Genomic DNA, 20,794 nt, shown 5'->3' with positions numbered 1-20,794 from the left:
TCAGCGAGCACAGAGCCCCACCGAGCTCCCGCTCCGCTATCCCCGCTCCCGGTTCGCTATTGCCTTTCCCGTTCCCGTTCCCGGCAGTTCCCGGCAGTTCCCGGCAGTTCCCGGTTCCCGGCAGTTCCCGGCAGTTCCCGTTCCCGGCAGTTCCCGGTTCCCGTTCCCGGCAGTTCCCGGCAGTTCCCGGTTCCCGTTCCCGGCAGTTCCCGGTTCCCGTTCCCGGCAGTTCCCGGTTCCCGTTCCCGGCAGTTCCCGGTCCCCGTTCCCGGCAGTTCGCGGCCGCTGCCGGAAGCGCTGCCGGAAGCGCGGGGCGCTGCGCGCGCGGGATCCGGGCCCGGCGCCGCTCGGAGCCCCGGGCCGGGCTGAGCCGCACCGAACCGAGCTGGGCCGCACCGAACCGAGCTGAGCCGCACCGAACCGAGCTGAGCCGCACCGAACCGAGCTGGGCCGCACCGAACCGAGCTGGGCCGAGCGGGGCCACACCGAGCCGAGCGGGGCCGTACCGGGCCGGGCCGCACCGAGCCGGGCCGCGCCGAGCCGAGCCGAGCCGGGCCGGGCCGCACCGACATGGCCCTGGCGCTGTCGCCGCTCGAGCCGCCGTGGCCGCCCAGCCTGGCCCCGCTGAAGGTGCGTGCGGGGCCGGAGGACGGGCGGGGTTCCCGGGGCGGCCCTGGGAGCTCACGGGGCTGTTCCGCAGCCTGTGCCGGCACGGCCGCTCAGCCCGGGCCCTTGGGCGGCCACAGCGAGCCCGGGGCTCCCGTCCCTGCCCGGGGCTCCCGTCCCTGCCCGGGGCTCCCGTCCCTGCCCGGGGCTCCCGTCCCTGCCCGGGGCTCCCGTCCCTGCCCGGGGCTCCCGTCCCTGCCCGGGGCTCCCGTCCCTGCCCGGGGCTCCCGTCCCTGCCCGGGGCTCCCGTCCCTGCCCGGGGCTCCCGTCCCTGCCCGGGGCTCCCGTCCCTGCCCGGGGCTCCCGTCCCTGCCCGGGGCTCCCGTCCCTGCCCGGGGCTCCCGTCCCTGCCCGGGGCTCCCGTCCCTGCCCGGGGCTCCCGTCCCTGCCCGGGGCTCCCGTCCCTGCCCGGGGCTCCCGTCCCTGCCCGGGGCTCTCGTCCCGTGCTGACCCCGCTGTCCCCGCTGTCGTTTCAGGCCGTGGATAACTTGCTGCGCTGTGGGATTTGCTTCGACTACTTCAGCATCGCCGTGATCATCCCGCAGTGCTCGCACAGCTGTGAGTGCCGCCGGACACGGCTTGTGCTGTCTCGAGTGTGAGCTGTGGGGAAAGGCTGGGCCGGTCGGGATTGTTCAGCCTGGCAGGGAGAAGAAGGGTCTGGAGCCTGCAGGAAAGACGGACAGAAACTATTTACAAAGGCCCGAAGTACCAGCACAGCGGGGAATGGCTTCCCTCTGACAGAGGACAGGGATAGAATAGAATGGAATGGAATGGAATGGAATGGAATGGTATAGTTAGAATTCAGAAGAAACTGTTCCCTGGGAGGGAGGTGATGCCCTGGCACAGGGTGCCCAGGGAAGCTGTGGCTGTCCCATCCCTGGAAGTGCCCAGGGCCAGGACAGGTTGGACAGGGTTTGGAGCAGCCTGGGATAGTGGAAGGTGTCCCTGCCCATGGTAGGGGGTGGGATGAAATGAGCTTTAAGGTCCCTCCAACCCAAACCATTCTGGGGTTAATTAATGCTTCTGCTGCTTTTCAGATGCATTCCCAAGGGGTCTGTGAAATAGAGATCTCTTTCAGGAGCTGCTGCTGAGTGTGTTCACTGCTGAGACTGGCCCATGATGATTTAGTGAGGGATTGTCTTTTCCTGGAGAATGATGAGACGTTTTAAACCCTTAAGTGGCTGTGAAAGCCATGGATAAATTAACAAAGTGTAACAAACGCAGAAATTGACTGTGACAACATGAAGCTTATGGTGTGTTTCACCACCGAGTTTGTTGAGGCATCCTGTGATGATGAGATGATATCAGGCTGTCTCTCAGCATTTCAGTGCTGTATCCCTTCCTTTTCAGCCTGTTCTTTGAGCAACAAGTTGGTGTTGTTTTGGAAAGGGGCAGAAGAGCCTGGGAAAAAGAGGGCATTGTGGGTTTGTCTGGGCTATGTGGGAAGATGAAAGTGATCAGCATTAGTCACTCAAAAACTCAGCATGGTGAGGGAGTGAGCAGTGCAAACCCTGCTGTGGTGGTGGTGCCTGGTGAAGGCTTTCTTGCCCTGGTATCAGCTTTGGACCGAGGAGCTGATATTTGATGTCGAACCATGTTTGCATAAAATACAGATTCTTTTGTGCCAATGATAATCTCAATTCCATGTAAAAATTGTGTATTTTCAATATTTGTGTATTGTGGAATAGCTTGCATGTATTGTTCAGTAAGGAAATATACAAGCCAGGATGTGGAAATGTATTTGGAATCATGTTCAAAATGGTGTATTTCCTTTTTCCAGATTGTTCCCTTTGTATCCGCAAGTTTTTGTCCTACAAAACGCAGTGTCCAACGTGCTGTGTGGTAAGTGTGGCTTTGGTTTGCTTTTGTCCCCTTCGTTTTTTATCTTTTGGTGAATCTCAGGAGCTTTTCCCTTTGGACTATGGCAAGTAATCAATTCTGACTGCGTGGGCCAAGTGTGGTGCTCTTGCATCTGGAATTCTCCTGTGTCAGTGCAGGCAGAAGGGGATGGAGCATCAGGCCTGGGGTTTGGCTCAGGGCTGTGTTTACAATCTGTCACAAAACATTTAATACTGATTTGTTAAAATACTCCTGTCATTTAAACCAGCAATGCTGAAATGTAAGTGCTTTATTTTCTTTGCGTGTAACCCCATTTAATCTCAAAATAAAATAAAAAAATAATAAAAGCTTTGTTAAAAAGAAGAGCAGAGAGAGTTACAGTGAGATAAAAATCAGAAATTGTTTAAAAATAATTAATTGAATGCACAAAGGCATCTCATAATTCGTATCTTCATTCCATAATAAGAAGATTAACATTTCCCTTCATCAGTTTTCACACTTTGTTGCTTAAGGTTCTTACCACCTTCAGAAGATCTCTAGTTTGGTTTTCAAAATTATTAGACTTGTGCTCAACAAACCATTGTTGGAGCCTGGGTACACTGGGCTTTGTTGCTTTAGCTTTATGCTTTGTTTTTACCTATTACCCTTAATATGTCAGACTTGAGTTCTCAGACAGTTTTTTTAATATGTAATATTTTTTTGGGAAGAAATGTTTATCCTTTAAGCATCTTAATTCCTATAGCACTTTAGTGGGGGTAGTTGAGGCATCGTGCTGAGAAGCAAGTTATTGGTCACTTGAACATTTTCTGGGCACTTGTAGTTTTCACTGCATTTGAATGTTTGTTTGTTTAGGTTTCTTGGTTTTTTTTTCTTTTTCTTTCTTTTTTTAATAGGCAGTCTCAGAATCTGATCTGAAAAACAACCGGATTTTAGATGATCTAGTGAAGAGCTTTAACTCTGCAAGGTATTTATGTAATTTCATGGCTACTCTCTCTGGTTTGGCAGCTGGAAAGGTGTGACCACAGAGCCCTGGAGAGGAGCAGTGTGAGAACTGGGCAAAAAAATTGTGCTGTCACAGAAGCATTGTCAAAGATGAATGTTTGCACTTTGGGAAGATGCTGCAGTGTCCTGGCTGAAGGTTACTGTCCACTCAAGTGATCTGGAGGTTTTACAAGGTCATTTTGGTTCTGCTGCTGGTTAGCTGCTCTGGAAGTTACAGTCCCTGCCAGTGTGGAGGGAGTCAGCAGATATGTCAGGGTTCTGTGGGGAAAATACTGGCAGTAAAGGTTTTCTGCAGGATCCTTCCTCTGTGTGCAGGGGAGATTCTGAACAGAAGGATTTGTCCAGTGGTAATGGTCACCTTGCAAGAGCATTCTTTTGGCTAGGAAAATGATAGGTATTGAAAGATTGAAAATGTGAGTTTTCTTGAGTAAGGAAAGTAATGGAGTACTATGCTTTCAACTTGATTTCTGAGCTACTTTTCTGTTTGTTTGTAATTCAGTTTTTAGCTTCACATCCCTTTAAAAGTCAGCAACAACAGAATAAATAAGACTTGATAAATTCTCACAACAGTAAATACATGAAGCTCCTTGTATTATCTATTTTCTTTTGATAAGAATCTACTCAGTGATTTGCTGGGAATTCTGTGGGTGCTCCTGTCTGTACAGGAGACAAATGCACTTTCAACTTTTTCTCTGAAATTAGTTTGGAGCTGGAAGTCAATGAGACTCTTGGCTTTGTAAGTAACAAGAAGCATAGTTCAATTGATGGCTTTGTATCATGAGAGTTTCTCTGATGAAGATCATAGAATGTAGATAGATCTAATCTTGTATATGACCACTATTAGATTTAGTTGATTTATTTGAGTAATTTAAATCCTAAAGTTCCATCGTTTCAGCTTGAATTCTGGTGCTTCCTAGTGATAAATGGATTACTATTTTTTTGTTAATGCCTACTTTTGTAGGGAGCAAGTAGTGCTGACTTGGATCCATTATGATATTGAATCTTAAATGTTAATTTTTTGGACTGCTTTACTGGATCAGTATAAATCTTACCAGAGAGAGGAGTTCAATAACCTTTCCTTTTGTGACTTGGAGTTGAATCAATTTCTCACATGAAGCTGGATCAGAAGGGCTGTGGAGCCCTGTCTGGCCCTGGTGGCAGGGTGGGAAAGGCTCCCTGCTGGCTGCTTCAGTGGGACAGACTCCCCAGGGGAGTGCAGGCAGCGTCACTGTGGTGTCCCCTGGGGCTGCCCATGCCCTGAGCTGAGGGGACACTGCTTGTCTGGAGAGCATTATGTGCATTGTTCTGTCATAACACCACTGCTCTTCTGTCCTGGTGATGTTGGTACAGGACAGATCTTCTGGCTCCCCTCTCCTTCTCCATCTCGCTTTTTGGCTGTCCCCAAAAACAAACCCACAGTCCAGGTGTTGAAGAGTTCAGCATGTTCAAAAGATCAAGTATGTTCTAACTTGACTTTGAGCTTTGGGTAGCTGGATGTTTATGAAAATAAGGCTTTAAATCTTTTCAGCATTTCACAAAGTGCAAACCCATTTCTTAAGTCAGGCCTGGAGGGGAAGAAAATGGTAATGTTGGTGGCACTTAGCAGAGTGAAAGCTGTGCTCCAAGGTCAGTGTATGCAGGGAATGGGAATCATTCCAACCAGAGTGCTAATCCCATTTGTGCTCTGCTCAGCATTAGGTGTTTGCAGGATGAGCTGTGGTGAATGTGTGGGAATGCAGCTCCCTCTCTGCACAGAGGGTGGGCTCTCAGTGCAAGTGGAGATGTCCTGTCCTCCTTATGGCCGTGGATGTTTGTTTCTCTGTGTGGAAGGGAGAGGAGGGGTTCTGGCCAGGCTTTAATGGGTGTGACTGCACCGTGCCCCCAGTGGGGCAGGAGCCTGGGGGACACTGCCAGCAGCAGCTTTCTGTTCCCTCACCTGTCTGTGCTCTGGGGCAGAACTCATGGTTCTGGCCAGCCCAGGAGAGAAAGATGAGCAGTCTTTGCACCAGCTGTCCTTAATGAAGTGTTCTCTTATCCGTTGCAGGATCTTCAAAAATAACACGTAAAGTTTTGTGTGAAGTGTAAAGAGTTGATTTCATTGCCCTCTACTAAAGAGATCATTTTGAGAAAATTTGTCAGTTCCTGCATCACCTTGTTAGAAACTTTGCAATAGAAATTAGAGTTGTACTTGCCTAAGTAGAAAAGCAGTAGTCCTTGCTGAAAAGAATCTCTGCTGTTCTTCGCCCATAGGGAAGAAAAATGTTTTTACTGTCCAGTTTATCTCTGTTTCCTAGTCAGGGTTACTGGACAGGTAGTGAGTCAGAGGAATAAACCCTGGGTGCTCAGGGAGCAGCTGCTGTCATTGCTGGTGTGGTGACTGAGCCTCCAGCAGGAATGCAGGAGGAATCTCAAGGAGATCCACTGCCTTTAGTGCAGCTGGGACTGTCCTGTGTGAGCTGTTCCTAGGACGAGTCACAGCACTGGCTCTTCCTTGGAATGTATTTATGTGGAAGTCCTGGGTTCCCAACAGCTCTGCCTCAGCGAGAGAGACGTAAACAGACTGTAAATGGGAAGCAGGAGCCTGATGAAGGACACTTGGTTTTTGTGGGTGTTACAGATCTGAAGGAGAAAATGTGGGAAGCTGTTTATGCTGTTGTTGAGGCAGGGTGCTGGAGAGAAGGGTGCTAAGAAACCATCCATCTTTAGTTAGGTGGTTTTTAACTCTGTGCCCTGAGGAGGATGGGTCTCACAGGAGGGTTTGGGTAGTGGCTGTTCTGGTGGATCTGGGCTTGCTGACACCTGCCTGATTCATCTCCCAGCCTTCAGAGGGAAGGACGCTGCTCTGCTCATAAACTGAGCCTTGTCTGCTGTGCTGCAGTTACTGCTTTGTGCCAGGAAGATAAAATTCTGTCAGCTCAGAGCTTACAGCAGTCTGTTAAATTCTTGAGAGTGTCACAGATAACACTGAGACTGTACAAAATATGCAGAGGTTTTTGAACATTGTGTAGAACTGATGTTTGCCATGGGATCAGCTGGTGAGTGGCCAGGCTGGTGATGGCAGAGGCTGGACCCCTCCATCACTGCATGCTTTCTCTGGGCTTGCTGAATGATGGATGAGCTTCCAGTGTGGTCATGCTTGTCCGAATCTCTCCAATCTCTCCTGTCAGAGTTTCTGTGTTTAGTGAGAAAAATGAGTAATTCACTCTGGAGCTGAGGGGAGGGGGTGGCAGGTGACAAAGTGCTGTTGGAGAGCCCAGGGCTGTGCCAGGAGTGTCTGCTGTGCCCTGGCTCTTCTGCCCCTGGGGCTGGGGTGTGGGACCATGAGATGTCATCACCCAGCTGCTCATGAGCCCAAAAAAACACATTTGGGGAGAAGGCAGAGTGGGACTGCTTCCTCCTCTTTTTCCCTCAGTCCCAGCATTTTCTGTAATTGCACACCCAAAAAAGTGTGTGTTGGCACAGAAGTGTCCAAGTTCCTAACACCATGCAGTGTGCTAGCTGTGTGTTTTCTCCTGGGTGCCTGCAGGCAGCAGCTGTTGCAGTTGGTGTTGGATGCTCCCCCGGTTCCGGCCCGTGGCCAGCGTCCGGCTGCCGAGGGCCACAGGAGTTCTCAGCCAGATGCTAAAGAGGCACCAGGGCTTGACAGCTTCTTAAGAAAGGACAAAGTCTGCACCTCCACAAAGGCACATGGCCTGGCATGGACTGGGCAGAAGAGTGTCAAAACTGAGGAACACTGTGACCCTCACAGCGCTTCCGCAGAGGTCGGTGGTAAGGACAAGGACGTGGGATCACAGGAGATTCCTGGGTGCGCTGAAAGTCTTGAAAAGCCTTCTACATCTGTGGTAAAAGACAAGAAAGGTGAGGTGTTTATTTTGTGGGTATGTCCTGCTCTGTCCCCGCTGTGTGGCTGGCTGTAGGTGTTAGAGGACCCTCAGTACGTGGCACTCCTCCCGTTTCTCCGTGTGCCTCTGATGTGTGCTGGCCCGTGCTCCCTTCACACCGCTGCTCCTGTGGGACAGCTCTGCTCCAAGCGTGGTCTTCACCAGAAAGCTTGAGCTGCTGCCAAGGAATTTAATGGAATTCAGCACTTCTGGATCCCTTTGCTTTGAGTAACAACGCTAAAAACAAGAGTTGTGCAACAGTCTTAGTAAAAATGAAGTAATTTCCCCTTCCCCCCAGTGACTAGGCAGACATTGGCATTTATTCTGCTCTTGTATCTGTGAGTAACCAGATGCAGGTTATTTTATAATGTGTTTGTTGTTTGAGGGGTGAGCCTGAACTCAAAATGAGCATAGCAGCCCTTCTGTTAATATTTCTGTTCACACATTCTCCAGAAGAGTAATCTGCGTTATTTTTTTGTAATTCCAGAGAGTTAAGGTGAACTTACTTTGAAGCATAAACATGCCCATTTATACTAATCAACCACAATAAAATGGCAAAATCCTCTTAGTTCTGACATGCTGGCAGCCATCCTATTGACCCAGCTAAAAGCCTAAATTAAAACAAAATACCATGTAGGAGTACACCTCTGGTTCTTATTCAAATTTAGCTGTTCTCTTGTTTAATGATTTATTCATCTGGAACTCTGAAGTTCATGTGTATTCATTAGCTGGATGAATCCTGCTTAAAGAGGTAGCACAGCCAGGAAAGGAGCCACAGGAAGCCTGTCATGATTTTACACATCTGACCTGCTTGTGTTGATAATTTAAAGCTCACGTGAAATTTTACTGCTTGTTTATTTTTGACCAATTAAAACTTGCACTTGCTTCCCATTTTATGATATTTTTGAATCTCTGAGCACACATCACATGGAAAGTATTTCCACAAGTGCAAAGTAGTTGGTCAGATAGTATTTGTGAAACACCTGCAGTGAGACAGTTTAGTGTTAATTGTTCCTGTTCTGAGAACTTCTCAGAGCTCAAATGTAATTTCCAGTACAGTAACAGCTCAGGACTTGTGTGTTTTGTCCCTGTCCCAACTATTAGTTTCTCAGAGGAAAACACTGGCTCTTTGCTGTTATATCCACACTAGTAAATTCCTTCTCCCTTGCTTTCAGTGGAATGTCCTGTTTGTGAGGTTGCTATTCTGGAGCAATACATAAACAAACATCTGGATAGCTGCTTGGCCAGAGAGGAGAAGAAGGACAGCCTGCGAAGGTGAGGAACACCCTGAGAGCTTCCACGTGCGTGTGGCTGCTTTGTGCCCTGCTGAACCGAGAGCTGTTTGCTGCTGGGGTGTAATAGAGGTGGTTTGTGTTTGTTCCTGGCTTCCCTGCTGTGTGGAGCACTCTGAAATCGCTGTGGGGATTGTCCCTCCTTTGGAAAGTGGGTGGATTGCCAGCTCAATTACTCTTTGGCTTTTAGGGGCAAGAAAACAGTGGCCATTGCTTTAAAACATTCAGTGCGAGGAGAACTTCGTGTGTTGTTCTCGTCACCTTTCTGCTCCCTGACATTAAAATTCCCTTCAGATAACACTGATTCCCATTTTTCATTTGGTGAATGAATTGCTTCCTTCGCTTCAGGTGTGCCAAGAGACATTTTCTTCAATAGCTGTCAAGTTAAAGAATAAAAATTGCACCTTTCTCTCCTCTCTGTGGGGCTGTTGAAGTTTCCTGAAGATCTCGATTTCCATAAGATGAATGCATTCCTTTGGCTTTGTGCCCCTGCCCCAGCATTGGTCACGGTCACCACATTCACATCAGAAGTGGAGTTGCAGTTTGTTTTACTTCCAGCAGAAATTTAGGCTGTTGTTATTTCTGACTGATCAGACTGAAGAACTGGGAGAATTTGTACTTCAGTGCTTGTTTTTCCAATTCCCCTGAACCTTGAATTAGGAAGTAATTTTATGCTAAAACTCTTGTTTTGCCCAGTCATGCTTAGAGTGCAATCTATAAGCTAAAGGAATTTCAAGATGAAAAAAGGGTAAATGAGTATTGAAATCTGATGTTACATTTAATTTCCATTTGGAGTGGTTTAGTGCTTTCTCTGTTCATAATAAATGGAAGAATAAGCCAGATCTGTCCTTGGTGTCACTCCACGTCCCCAGCAGGGTTGGAGTTGTGCTTGTCAGCAGTGGCACAGCAGGCACTGGGGGTGCTGGCCAGCCTGCTTCGTGGGCTTTGCTTCTCTGAGGAGTGGGAGCCCAGCTTATCCTCGGTCCAGGCTGTGCTAACAGCTGAGCACTGAGCAGAACTGCTAATTTAGCACCCCAGAGCTGCACAGGGGTAATTCCAATGTGTAAGTGTGTTTCCATAGAGCACTGTGTTTGTCAGGCGTGGGGAAACCCAACCAACATCAGGATTTAAACCTGCTGGGAGCTGTGTTCCTGTGGCTGCCTGCTGGAAAGCTGTCAGCGAGCTTTGGGTCATGCTGCTGGTGAGCTGGAATATGCACCAAGCTTCTGTGGAACTTTCAAAAGATTTAATTTAATTATTCAGTGAAATTTTTTATATTTCCCAAAAGAATCTGAAAAAAGTTTCCCTAAAGGGTGTATTGTGGTAATCCACCTTCTTTTTACCAGCCATGCTACAGGGGCTGGATGAGAGTAAATAAATTATTGACAGTTTTTGTATAAGACTTTTTTTTTTAACCTTGAAATTTTCAATGTGATAAGTCAAAAGTGTTGAATAGTTTTCAAATAAATCTCTCATTTTCACAGTGGAAAGCTGTTAACTGCTCTCTAATCCAGAGTAGTGCAGTTGAGCTTTATTTTGCTACAGAAAGAAAAATGTCTGATTAAATGCTGTTCCTCTGTGAATTACTGCAGTTGCAGAAGATGAGTAAGGCTGTAGATGGGTTTTGGCCACTTTGTTTTTTCTAGTTTGAGAGTATCTCACCAGGAGGTGTAGGGAAGCCTGAGCTAATTTGACAGGAGGAAATGTTCTGCTAATTTTAGGTGACAAAATTTGTACTAGGACTTGAATTTTCTCTGGCAGTTTCCTGTAATTAAGATGTTTTCCCCAGCTGTGCCAGGAATGTTGAGTCCTTCTGACAGAAAGCAGTGGAAAGTAGTAAATTTTGGCTTTAGCTGTTATTCCTCTGAGAGCAGTTACTTATCTTTAATGTCTCTCTCTGTATCACCAAACCTTCTGTTAGCTGGGAACTGCTGCCTTCAGGTACATGACTATTTTTCTCAAAGACATTTTTCCAGAAGGCTGAAAGATCTCCTAATTCAAGTTTTGGCTTGATGTTTTAATGATTTTAATATTTCTCCAGCTGATTCAGGTAAGCCGTGGCCAGTACTGGGGTGGGAAACTCAAGTTTCTTTCATGTGTGTGTTATCCTGAGGGGGTGAAGTACCCTTAAGTAATTGTAAATACCTTGTTTTTCATAGGAGTATTAATTTAATAGAGTCTCTTTTGTTTTCCTTTGGCAGTTCTACTCACAAAAGGAAGCTGATGTCCAAAGTTGTTTATAACTTGCTGTCGGATCGAGATCTGAGGAAAAAGCTCAAGGAACACGGTCTGTCTACCTCTGGGAGCCGCCAGCAGCTCATTAAGAGACACCAGGAGTTTGTGCACATGTACAATGCTCAGTGTGATTCCCTAAACCCCAAATCAGGTGAGAGAGAGCCTGCAGGGAGGTGCTGCCATCACAAACCATCAGTCTGCATTTCCCTTTCTGTTCTCTGGGGTGGGCTCAACACTGGTTTGGCTGTTGGGAGAACTGGAGCTGGAAGGATTTTTCTTGTCTAAGATCAGTGCACAATTCTTGTTTAAGCTGCTGGGGTGGGTACTCGGGGTGAGGCTTCACTCAGTGCTGAGTCTGCCTCGTGCATCCAGAGGAGGGGACAGTTGGGGAGGTGTGGTGTCACTTCAGCTGCCCTCCCCTAAATAATGCCAGACTCTTCCTGTGTTCAGAGCCTGTGCACACAGGGTGAATTATTAAACTCACACTTGATGCAGACGTGCACTTTGGGAGCCTGAGGTCACTGTGTAACACCAACAGCTCAGCCTCTGAGGAAGCACAGGTGCCACATTCCTGCAGTGGGCTTAAACCAGCTTGGAACAGGTTTTATTCTTTCCCAGCTTAAGATGCTTTTGTTCTGCTTCACTGTATGGTGAAGTGTTCATTTTAATAACTGCCCAGAGCTGCCTGGCAGTGCTGTGGAGATGATGAAATGCAGAAACAGATTTGTAAATGTCAAAGTAAACTGTGCAGGGTTCTGCATAGCTGTGGCTCTAGTTAAATGTTACAGTTATGTTGTTTATAGGCTTTGGATGTGTCTGACAATTGTTGAAGTCGGTTGTAATTCCTCTGTGGGCTATGGGCTTTGCCCTTGAGCCTGCACATGCTTCTCTTACTCTGGAAGGTGGTTTGGGGGACAAAGTAAGATAAACAGTAGATGCAATCATTGTGTCTTCCACTGAAACTTCCAGTATGAAATGGAAAATGTCTCTGAATTGTGTGCCACAAGCACTGTTGTGTGCAGGAGTGAGGTTCAGTAGGATTTGGAAAGAGCACATTTGCCTGGGATTGGAGCCTGAGCTTTCCCTCTCAGAGGGCTAATGCTGTTTGTCTTTTAAATTGGGGGTGGTTTCAGTCTGTGCTGTTACAGCTCTTTATTACCCAGCTCCTGTTTCAGTGATCCCTTTCTTGTATTTCCAAACAGTTGCAGAGGTTGTTAAAGAGCTGGAGAAGAATGAGAAGATCCGGGTTCAGCTGGAGTGTAATAAACACAGTGAAAATGTAAGTGACTGATCTGGGTTCTCACTGAGGGGTGGCCAGCAGAAACTGCAGTGAGCACTGACAGTGTCTGCCTGTTGCTGTGGTGTGGGAATTCCCAGGCTGCATGTTAGAATTCACATTTAGCATCCTGTAATGAGCCTGGTTTTCTCACACCACACCTTTGTCGTGGGCAGCCCTGGGTGCACTGCTGCTTTTTGTGCCCAAACCCTTTAAGCAGGAGCAATTTTTGACTGCAATAAAAATTCTTGAGCAATGTTCTCCTTGGCCATACTGGAAGATCTTGACCCTCCATGGCAGTGTGGGGAATATTTTGCTTCCTAGAATTCTCTAGGATTTAGCTAGCAAATTCCATGCTTCTGTATCGACAGCAGTGCCTGCCCTTTTCCCATGACATTTGATACTTTGGTGACTTTTGAAGCCTGTTTGTTGCACAGTGTTAGGAAATATTTTATGGCCCACATGTGCTGGGTGTTACTTGGTCCTGGTGGCTCTGTGGAAGCAGGGCAGGACACTGTGGACACGTTCTGTAAATGTGTGTTGATGTGGTGAGCTACTGAAAGCTGAGGGGGGAAAAACAAACGGTTGCTTCTTCCAGTTTTAAGTCTCTAATTTCAAAGTCTGCAGCTTTATCATTCTTTTTATTTATGTTAAAAACATTTGTGTGATTTCTGTAGAACTTGACCTTCACAAAGGACCAGACAGAGGAAGAAATAGATGAGATCCATGCTGAATATCGTAAGTAACATGCAAATTTCACCTCATTTTGCTTTTAAATTCCCTTTCTTTTTCATTGAGCTGAAATGCACACACTGATTGCCTCCAAAGGCATCTCTATTAATGCACTTTGTTCTGCCATGTTTGCTGGAGATGAAAGCAGAGCAGGGTGTGGGGTGTGCAGCTGAGTGGTGTCACTGGGAGCCCTCTGCAGCAGAACTGCTCTGAAAGGCTTTCCTGAACCCACCTGGGGCCTGGCCTTCCTGATCCTGGTTTTATTTTCTTGGCCTGTTGTACATATTTAGAACAAAAATACATTCATACTGTCTTAATTTTTTCAAAGACAGGTATTTGATTGAGTTTAGATTGCTAAAAGGGCATGGCTACAAAACTGATCACTTGGAGCTCTTGATAGTCTGAAGCAGATTAACTGAAAATTGGAAAATTAAAGATAGGAAAAAGGGGAAGATAGAAAAGTATTTTAATGGGGAGATATGGTTTAAAAACTATTAAAAAATACTGACCAAGAGGCCAATGGTGACTGGTGTCAGTTAATTATTCCCGATAAAATAATAAGGAAGAAATCATAAGCATGAAAAAAAGAACTGTATGTTCAAATTGAAGAACAGTTTGAGATTAAAGAACTCTTATCAAATGCCATTACTTCAGTGTAAAACAGGTGGGCTTCAGAAAGCTTTATTACACAAGGAAGCATTTTTTCCCTTTTATTTTACAGCATTTGCACCTCACACCCTAATTCCCAGCTGAATGAATAAATGAATGAATGAATGAATGAACTCTGGTGTAAATTCTGAATAAAAACCCCCAAATGTACTTTTCTTCTGCTTTTCCATATGAAAAAACACACTGGGGCTGTGAACAGCCTTTGGGGAAGGCAGGACAAAATCTTTGGGAGAAAACACATTTTTTCTGCTTCTTTGCACTTTCCCAGGCTCTTGGCAACTCACACATTGCACTGTTGGCATTTTTTTGTTGTTTATGAAATACCAATTAATACTTTGGCTTGACGAACCTGAGGATGGGAGCTGGCAGTTACAGCCACTGTCATTTCCTTCTGCTCTGCAGGACCTGGGAACACTCTCAGCTCACTCTGCTTTTTTCATGGTCTTTAAATAAAGAGTTAAAAAATCTACAGGAAAGGAAGTACATCTGTGAAAAAAATTTAATTGGTTGTCTTTTCTGCTTATAAATCTTTAATTTGCCATGCTCTTTGGAGGTCTGCTGCTTTGTTTTGTGTTTAAATATTTGTCCTTCTGTCTGGGGCTGGTTTATGTTGCTGCAGTTTGGTGGGATGTGCTTGGGGTGTCATTTCAGCACCACAGTGATTTACAGTGTAGCTGAATAGTGCTTGTGTGCCAGGACATTTCTTTTCCAAAAGCTTTGTAGCTCTGCCATGAGCCAGAACAACAAAAGATAGTAATGCTGGAAAAACTGAAGCACCAAAGGAATTCTGTAATGAGGGTGCAGCGACTCAGACACGACATCTGGGACTGAACTTGCTTTTTATTAACAGAATTTTTGGCCTTATGTGGTGTTTTCAGCTACTCAGGGAAAGGGAGTCAGTGTCAAATCTGTTTCCTTCTGTGGGGCAGAACTTGGTGTTGTTTTATCAAAGAATACATCAAAGAATTTCTTCACTGAAAGGGTGGTCATTCATTGGAATGGGTGACACAACTCTTGACAGTCCTTTCTCAGAAGGAATTCCTGCTCTGTCCACCCTGAGCCTCCCCTGGCCCAGCCTGGGGCTGTTCCCTCTCCTCCTGTCCCTGTTCCCTGGGAGCAGAGCCTGATCCCACCTGGCAGGGCTTCCCTCCCTGCCTGGCCAGGGTTAGGAGATCCATAGCATCCTGCTGGGGACACCAGGTGTTTTCCCAGCCTCTGAGTAAAGCATTTCAAGTGTCCAGGTTAAACAACTCCATTGCTTTGGCTGAGCAGCAGAGAAGTGCTTAAAACATCCCAAGTGATGGAAAGTGCAGAGAGTATTTGCATTATTGACTTAAAGGATCTGAATCCCAGCAGTGTAATGGGCATGACACAGAGCATGAAGTGTTCATCCGTGCCTGTGCTCTGCACTGTGGGCAGCTAAAAAAGCACAGACACGGATTTGGATCATTAATAGAATGTGGAACATATCACAGTGCTGGATTGGTTTTCATCTGCTGTAACAAAAATGCTTTTAATTCAGTTTTTTGTGTCCATTTCTGTTCATGTCCTTTCATGTGCCATACCTTAGTCCTGTGGGGGTGGTCAGTGATGCTCTGTTGCCTTTCAGGAAACAAACACAGGAGTGAATTCAAGTTCTTGGTGGATCAAGTAAATAAACGGTGGAAGAAAACAGGTGAGAGGAAAGCAGAATGTGCTCAAAGCAAAGAGGAAGTCTCTGTCCAAGAGCTGCCAGCAGCCACAGGTCAGTGACATTAGTGTGATCCCCTCTTGGACCGCTCTAAGAAGTGCAGGGTTCCCAAAGAGATGATCTTTCATCTGTTGTTGTTTTTCTAGACCCTTTAAGGGGAAAAAAAAACCCAACAGCATAAAGATCAATCAGACCCTAAAATGATTTATTACTGTTGATTTGAGTGTGGAACATAAGCACGACCCATAATAAATAGGTTTGATTTCTGTGTGGTGTGTGTGGATGTGCTTTGTCTGGAGCACACTCCAGCTGGTTGGAAAGGGCTGTCAGGTCCTGCTTCAGGTTTGCTGGGGGTGCTGAGGGGCAGCCACTTGACCCCTCTGGAAGGAAGGTGAAGGTGGGTGCTGCTTGCTGCCCTTCAGCCTTCCAGCATCCTTCCTGTGAGAGGGGTTGGGAACTGCAGAAGTGTTTGTGGGGATTGGATTCAGGAATTATTCGTCCTGAGACTGAAGCAATAAAATCCTTGGGCTTGCTTTAGGCTGTTGATGCAGGACGTTGCCTCTCTTTGACTTGCTGTGTTTTGTGTTGACATGCTGGAGCACAGTGAGAAGTGGGAATGCATGGCCACAGTTCCTGACTGGCTGGGAGGAAGGAGCAGCCTCCAGCCTGTTCCTTCTCCTTGCTCCCCACAGCCCCAAACACCTCCAGGGTGTGCCCCAGGCGTGCTGCCTGCAGGGTCCTCATCTCCTTTGGGTTGTGTTTCCTGGCTGCTTTGGCAGCAACATCTGTCTTTGAACGTGGGATTTAGAGGAGCATTCCTCAGCCTAATGGAACTTGTGGATTTCTAATCTATTTAAGAGACTGAGTTTTGGCACGAATCCCACTGGCCAAAATGGGACGTGCTGTTGTCTGTACACTGGGGAAAACATGGCAGGGTTGTTTGCCCCAGCTCTCACAAATCCCTGTGCTCTTGAGCTCAGTTAATCTGCGGCTCTCTCCAGTGCTGGCTCTTCCAGCAGAGCTCTGAAGAATAAAAAGAAATGAAGAAAACAGTGTAATAGTATGAATTTTATCCTTATTGTTTCCTGCAGACCTTGATGCCAGTGCATAATCTGTTCTGTGTAAAGGGTAAAAGTTAAGGAATCTCAAGGACAAAATATCTAAAGCTGTTCCTCTTCTATAGCAGAAGGAGAGGCAATGTGTTATTGAGGTCACAGCCTTGATTTCCAGCTCTAGAAGGGAGGGATGGGCTGCTGTGGATTTTGGGGTTTCTGATGTGAGCTGTTGTGTGTGTGCTGCCCTGCAGGCTTTGAGAAGAGCTGAAGTAAAGCCATAGAGTTTCTTCAGAAGAGTGGTCAGGTAGAAAATAACTTGGATCAGATGTATCATGGAAATATCATGGATCAGATGTTCAGAATGTGGCAGCACCTCATTTGGTTCTGGCAAACCTGCACAATTTCCATTACACTTTGTTTTCTGAGCTTCCAATAATCCTTGGAATTTCAGTTTTGAATTTTATGCACAACATCTGCACTTGGATGACTGTTTGTAAACAGCTGAAAAAGCAAAAATTTACAGGGAAGGAACAGATGCCTAAAACCTGTTTCCTTGGGGCTCCTTGTTAACTGAAATTGCCTTTGAATTAAACTGGGAATTACAGCATGTGAAAGGAAGAAGCCAGGAATGGGCTGATGGTAACAGCTGGCAGAGCCAAGGCTTTGTCTGCATTCCTTATCCACTTCCTTTGGCTTCTCGTGGTGGAATTACACAGAGTTAAATCAGATCTTTGGTTTGGTTGGGCTTTTGTTGGTTTGTTCATTTATTTTAATTTCCCCCTCCATCTCTCCCATTGCTCTCTCCTGTACTATTGGTTGATGTAATTTAACCTCATTCTGTTTGTGGTGACATTTTAATCATCTGTTCCTGATTTACATCATCTTGCTTTTCATCTTTAAGATTAAAATATCTGTTTCCCAGTCTTTGTAACTTTTAAACATAGGGCTGTGCTTTGCCTAAGGGGAAGGTGCCATGAGGATTTGATATATATTGGTACTAAATAATTTGATTCAATAAATATTAGCTGTGCTGGGCTGCATTATTGCACAGGCCTTTGCTATTTTTACCCTGCTAATTTCAGAGCTGTGTTTTGTTAGTTGGACAACTGACTCACTGGGATCTGCTGGTTGTTTGTCAGCAGACAAAAATACGCCCCTGATATTTAATTATGCCTGTTAGCGGGAGAGAAAGGGCAAGCTGAGCTGAATCCAAAGATTGTGATGCCCCTCCACTCTCTAATTAAATTTCTGCTTGACCATTTCTGTCCAAAGCATTGCTGGAGGGGCAGAAAAGTCGGAGTGGTTTGAGCAGGAGCATGGCCCTGAGATGGAGCCAGGACGTGTCTGGGACTGTCACCATCAGTTATCAGTGAGATGGGTCTGGGGAGGGCTTAGAGTCCATTTTAAGTTAAGTAACTCACTTGCAAATATTTGTGGGTATGGCATAAGGGTAGTCTGTCTTTTCATACCAGAATTTTTCAGCTGTATCTGTTTTCTCTTTGGAGGGGCAGAAGGTGTCTTTTCAGAGAACTGTTCATCTTCTCATTGAACAAAACACTTGACACAGAATCAGCAGAATGCTTTTCAATTTTTGTCTGTTGCGTTGTCTAGAAATTATTATTCCTGTTGAAATGGAAATGTCAGTGCATTGACCTTGTCTTAGTTGCATAAGGAAGTAAATCACAACTGAAAATAAGCCTGTTAACTTGATCTGTAAAACAGAAAGCTCAAGCTGTCAGATGCAGGGGCTGGAGGGATTTGGTAGCACAAGCAGCCAGCAGCACTCATTTAGAGCTTGCTAATTTCTGAAATAAAGTTACATCCTATGAAATGTGTAACACATCCTCACCCTTCATTTCTCTCCTTGTGTTTAAAACTCAACAGTGAAACATTTCTGGTTCTCAGGGAGTTGTTGGTTGGTTTGGTTTCTTTTTTAAATATACACAAAAAGAAATTCAACCTTTGAAACTGTCAGAGTGTTGGAAAGTAAGTATGTGGGAATGAGAAGTTGGTATTTAAATGTTTATAACTTATTTTTTTCTTAAAAATGTATCTCTAGGCTGCAGAATCCTAAACAATAGTATTTTGCATTATCATTCTTCCTAATCTCTGTCTTTCCTCTTGGTAGAACCTGGGGAAGAGCATCCCACAGCTGTGATCCCTGGAAAAGCCCAGGCACTCCAGTCAGAAATTCCCGATGGCCAAAGGAGTGAATCTCATTGCTTGAGGGATTGGCAGAGATCAGCCTCTCCTGAATTCTCACTGTCACCTGGCTCAAGCAGCAGGTTAGTGAGGGAGTCACTTTGTGCTGGATGGGAGCAGTGCAGGCAGCCAGCTGCACAGGAGGGATGCTGAGCTGTGCTCACAGAGTCACACTCAAATACAGGTAAAATTCACTCAATGGTTTGTAATTCCTTGTAAGGGATTGCTAGTGTAAATGTTCCTTTAGATACAAAACCAGGGAGTGGAATGTCTGGGGAGCCAGGAGTGTGCTTGGTGAGCTCCTTCCACTGCTTCACCTCCCCATCTGCTGGAGGTTTTATTTAGAGAGGTCCCAAAATTGATACAGCCCCAGTCTTTCAAGTAGTATAGCTGTAAGGACCTGTGGCCCCAGCTTCTGGAGAAGAGGTGAAAAAGTCATTGAGAACAAATACAGAATAATTGGGTTTTGCTATGTGTCTAAAAGCAAGAGAGCTAATTTTGTTATCTTGTTGATAACAGAAATGAGAGGAGAATGCAGGAATAAAAGGGTCTCCTGTGTTTTTAGAAGTGGGAGATAATCAGAGGAAGTAGCTGAAGGTCACCAGCTGAGCTAGGAGTGACATTTCTTGATTTCCCACCCCTTAGACCCCTAGTAGCTGCCTCTTCCTCCTTGTTCTGCAAATCCTAAGAGTAAAGCAATGATTGGCTTCACTGTTGAATATTAACAGTTATTAACAATTATTCTATTTGAAATATTTTAACAGAAACCAATTTTCCTAAAGTCATTTAGGTTCACAAAGAGCTTTTAAAACTGATCATGAGGGTTAAAGAGCTTTTAAAAGTCGTCATGAGGGTTCCCTTTTACAGAGGGAAATGTTGAACTGTGAGTGAAAGCCTAGGGGGACTCTGGAATGGGGAGATCAGCTCAGGGGATGAGAGAGCATCAGACAATAAATGTCTTTGTTTTACAGGATCAAACTTGGCTGCCTGTTTCCATTTACTTGAATGAGTGGGAGCACACAGTAAATATTTGTCAGTAAACAGCAATGTGCTGGCTGGCAGAGCTCTTGGGGAGGCAGGAAGGGTCTTTGTTGCCCTTTCAGAATATCACTGCATTTCTGTTTGGCTTCAGACCTGCCTTGCAGACTAATAAAGCCCTTCCCCTCCTGTGGCCTTTCCCCTCTGTGATGTGTCTTTCTGCCTGATCTGGTGCTGTAAAATTGACAAAGGCACATCAGTTTATGTGCTGTTCAATGTGTCACAAGCCTTTAGGGGACCACAGGACTAGATTTATCTCAGTTTCTCAGGCTGCAAATGATGACGACAGTTTTTCCTTCCCTGTGATCCCCTCCCCTCCCCTCCCCTCCCCTCCCCTCCCCTCCCCTCCCCTCCCCTCCCCTCCCCTCCCCTCGTTCTCCTGCTCCTGTGGTTCTCCTGCTCGTGTCTTGGTCACTCCCAGTGCTCTGGAGTCACACAGATCTGCACCTTGGTGTACCCAGTGCTGGAGTGCCTCATTTCCAGGTGTGCTGGAGCAGATTCCCCAGCTCTCAGTGGGGCACAGCCACCTGCAGAGGTTTGGTGACCCTCTGGTCTGACTGCCCAGGGCAGGGGCAGCTGGAGAGGCCCAGGGAGCCTTGGGGCATCACACCCTGCAGCTTCCCCAGCGTTTGGGCTGCACAAAGAGGGTGAGAGCAGCAGCAGTAACGCAGAGAAAGCTCAGCTGGAGTGGCAGATGCTGCCTGGTGATGATGGAGGGTCCCTCTTGTCTGACCACAGTGTTCCTCATGCCAACCTGTACCTTGCTAAGGAGCACTGTAGAGTTCTCCTCTGTTTTTTGGGAAATAAAGGAAGGTTGAAGGGAGTCTCCCTCTTTCCAGGGTAGAGGAACATGTACTGAAAAGAGTCCAGCATGCTCTTTGTGCTCTTGGGAGCTGTTGTGAAGGGGCAGGAGGGCTGCTGGGCTCAGTGCAGTGCCCAGCTTCCTGTGGGGTCCTGCCATGCCCATGGACCAGCTTTGGACTGTGCAGTTCATCCACAACTGCAGCTCTTGCTCCCACGTGTCCAAAGGGCCCTGGGATCTGGCAGCTGGCAGGGGCTGTAGCAACAGGTGTAGTCATTCAAACTGCATGAAAGAAAGACATATTTTATCACTGTGTGGTTACCATGGGGCTGGTATTTTGTTAATTGTAGTGAAATCAATCCAGCACAAATCAAACAAGAATGATTTAGATGCTGATGGTTTTAGTAGTATTGTG

The 20,794-nt window shown here is 46.4% G+C and overlaps 1 protein-coding gene across 2 annotated transcripts in view; it reads left to right on the top strand.

The window, feature by feature from the left end:
* The first annotated feature begins 524 nt into the window (after positions 1 to 524).
* RAD18 (RAD18 E3 ubiquitin protein ligase) overlaps positions 525 to 20,794 on the top strand; it is a 29,480-nt gene continuing 9,210 nt past the window's right edge. For both annotated transcript variants that reach the window (XM_088061783.1, XM_005522221.3), the window contains exons 1-11: positions 525 to 630; positions 1,143 to 1,224; positions 2,447 to 2,508; positions 3,399 to 3,469; positions 7,034 to 7,365; positions 8,564 to 8,663; positions 10,882 to 11,066; positions 12,118 to 12,194; positions 12,869 to 12,929; positions 15,202 to 15,336; positions 18,466 to 18,622. In XM_088061783.1, the coding sequence (XP_087917909.1) occupies positions 571 to 630; positions 1,143 to 1,224; positions 2,447 to 2,508; positions 3,399 to 3,469; positions 7,034 to 7,365; positions 8,564 to 8,663; positions 10,882 to 11,066; positions 12,118 to 12,194; positions 12,869 to 12,929; positions 15,202 to 15,336; positions 18,466 to 18,622 (1,322 nt within the window). In that variant the 5' untranslated portion in view covers positions 525 to 570. The remainder of the gene's footprint in view (positions 631 to 1,142; positions 1,225 to 2,446; positions 2,509 to 3,398; positions 3,470 to 7,033; positions 7,366 to 8,563; positions 8,664 to 10,881; positions 11,067 to 12,117; positions 12,195 to 12,868; positions 12,930 to 15,201; positions 15,337 to 18,465; positions 18,623 to 20,794) is intronic.

Source organism: Pseudopodoces humilis, chromosome 13 (assembly GCF_049639895.1).
Source record: "Pseudopodoces humilis isolate 2021_Gansu_Grassland_sample_001 chromosome 13, ASM4963989v1, whole genome shotgun sequence".
NCBI lineage: Eukaryota > Metazoa > Chordata > Aves > Passeriformes > Paridae > Pseudopodoces > Pseudopodoces humilis.
Note: the sequence above shows the minus strand (reverse complement) of the source record. Positions and strands in the feature narration are given on the sequence as shown.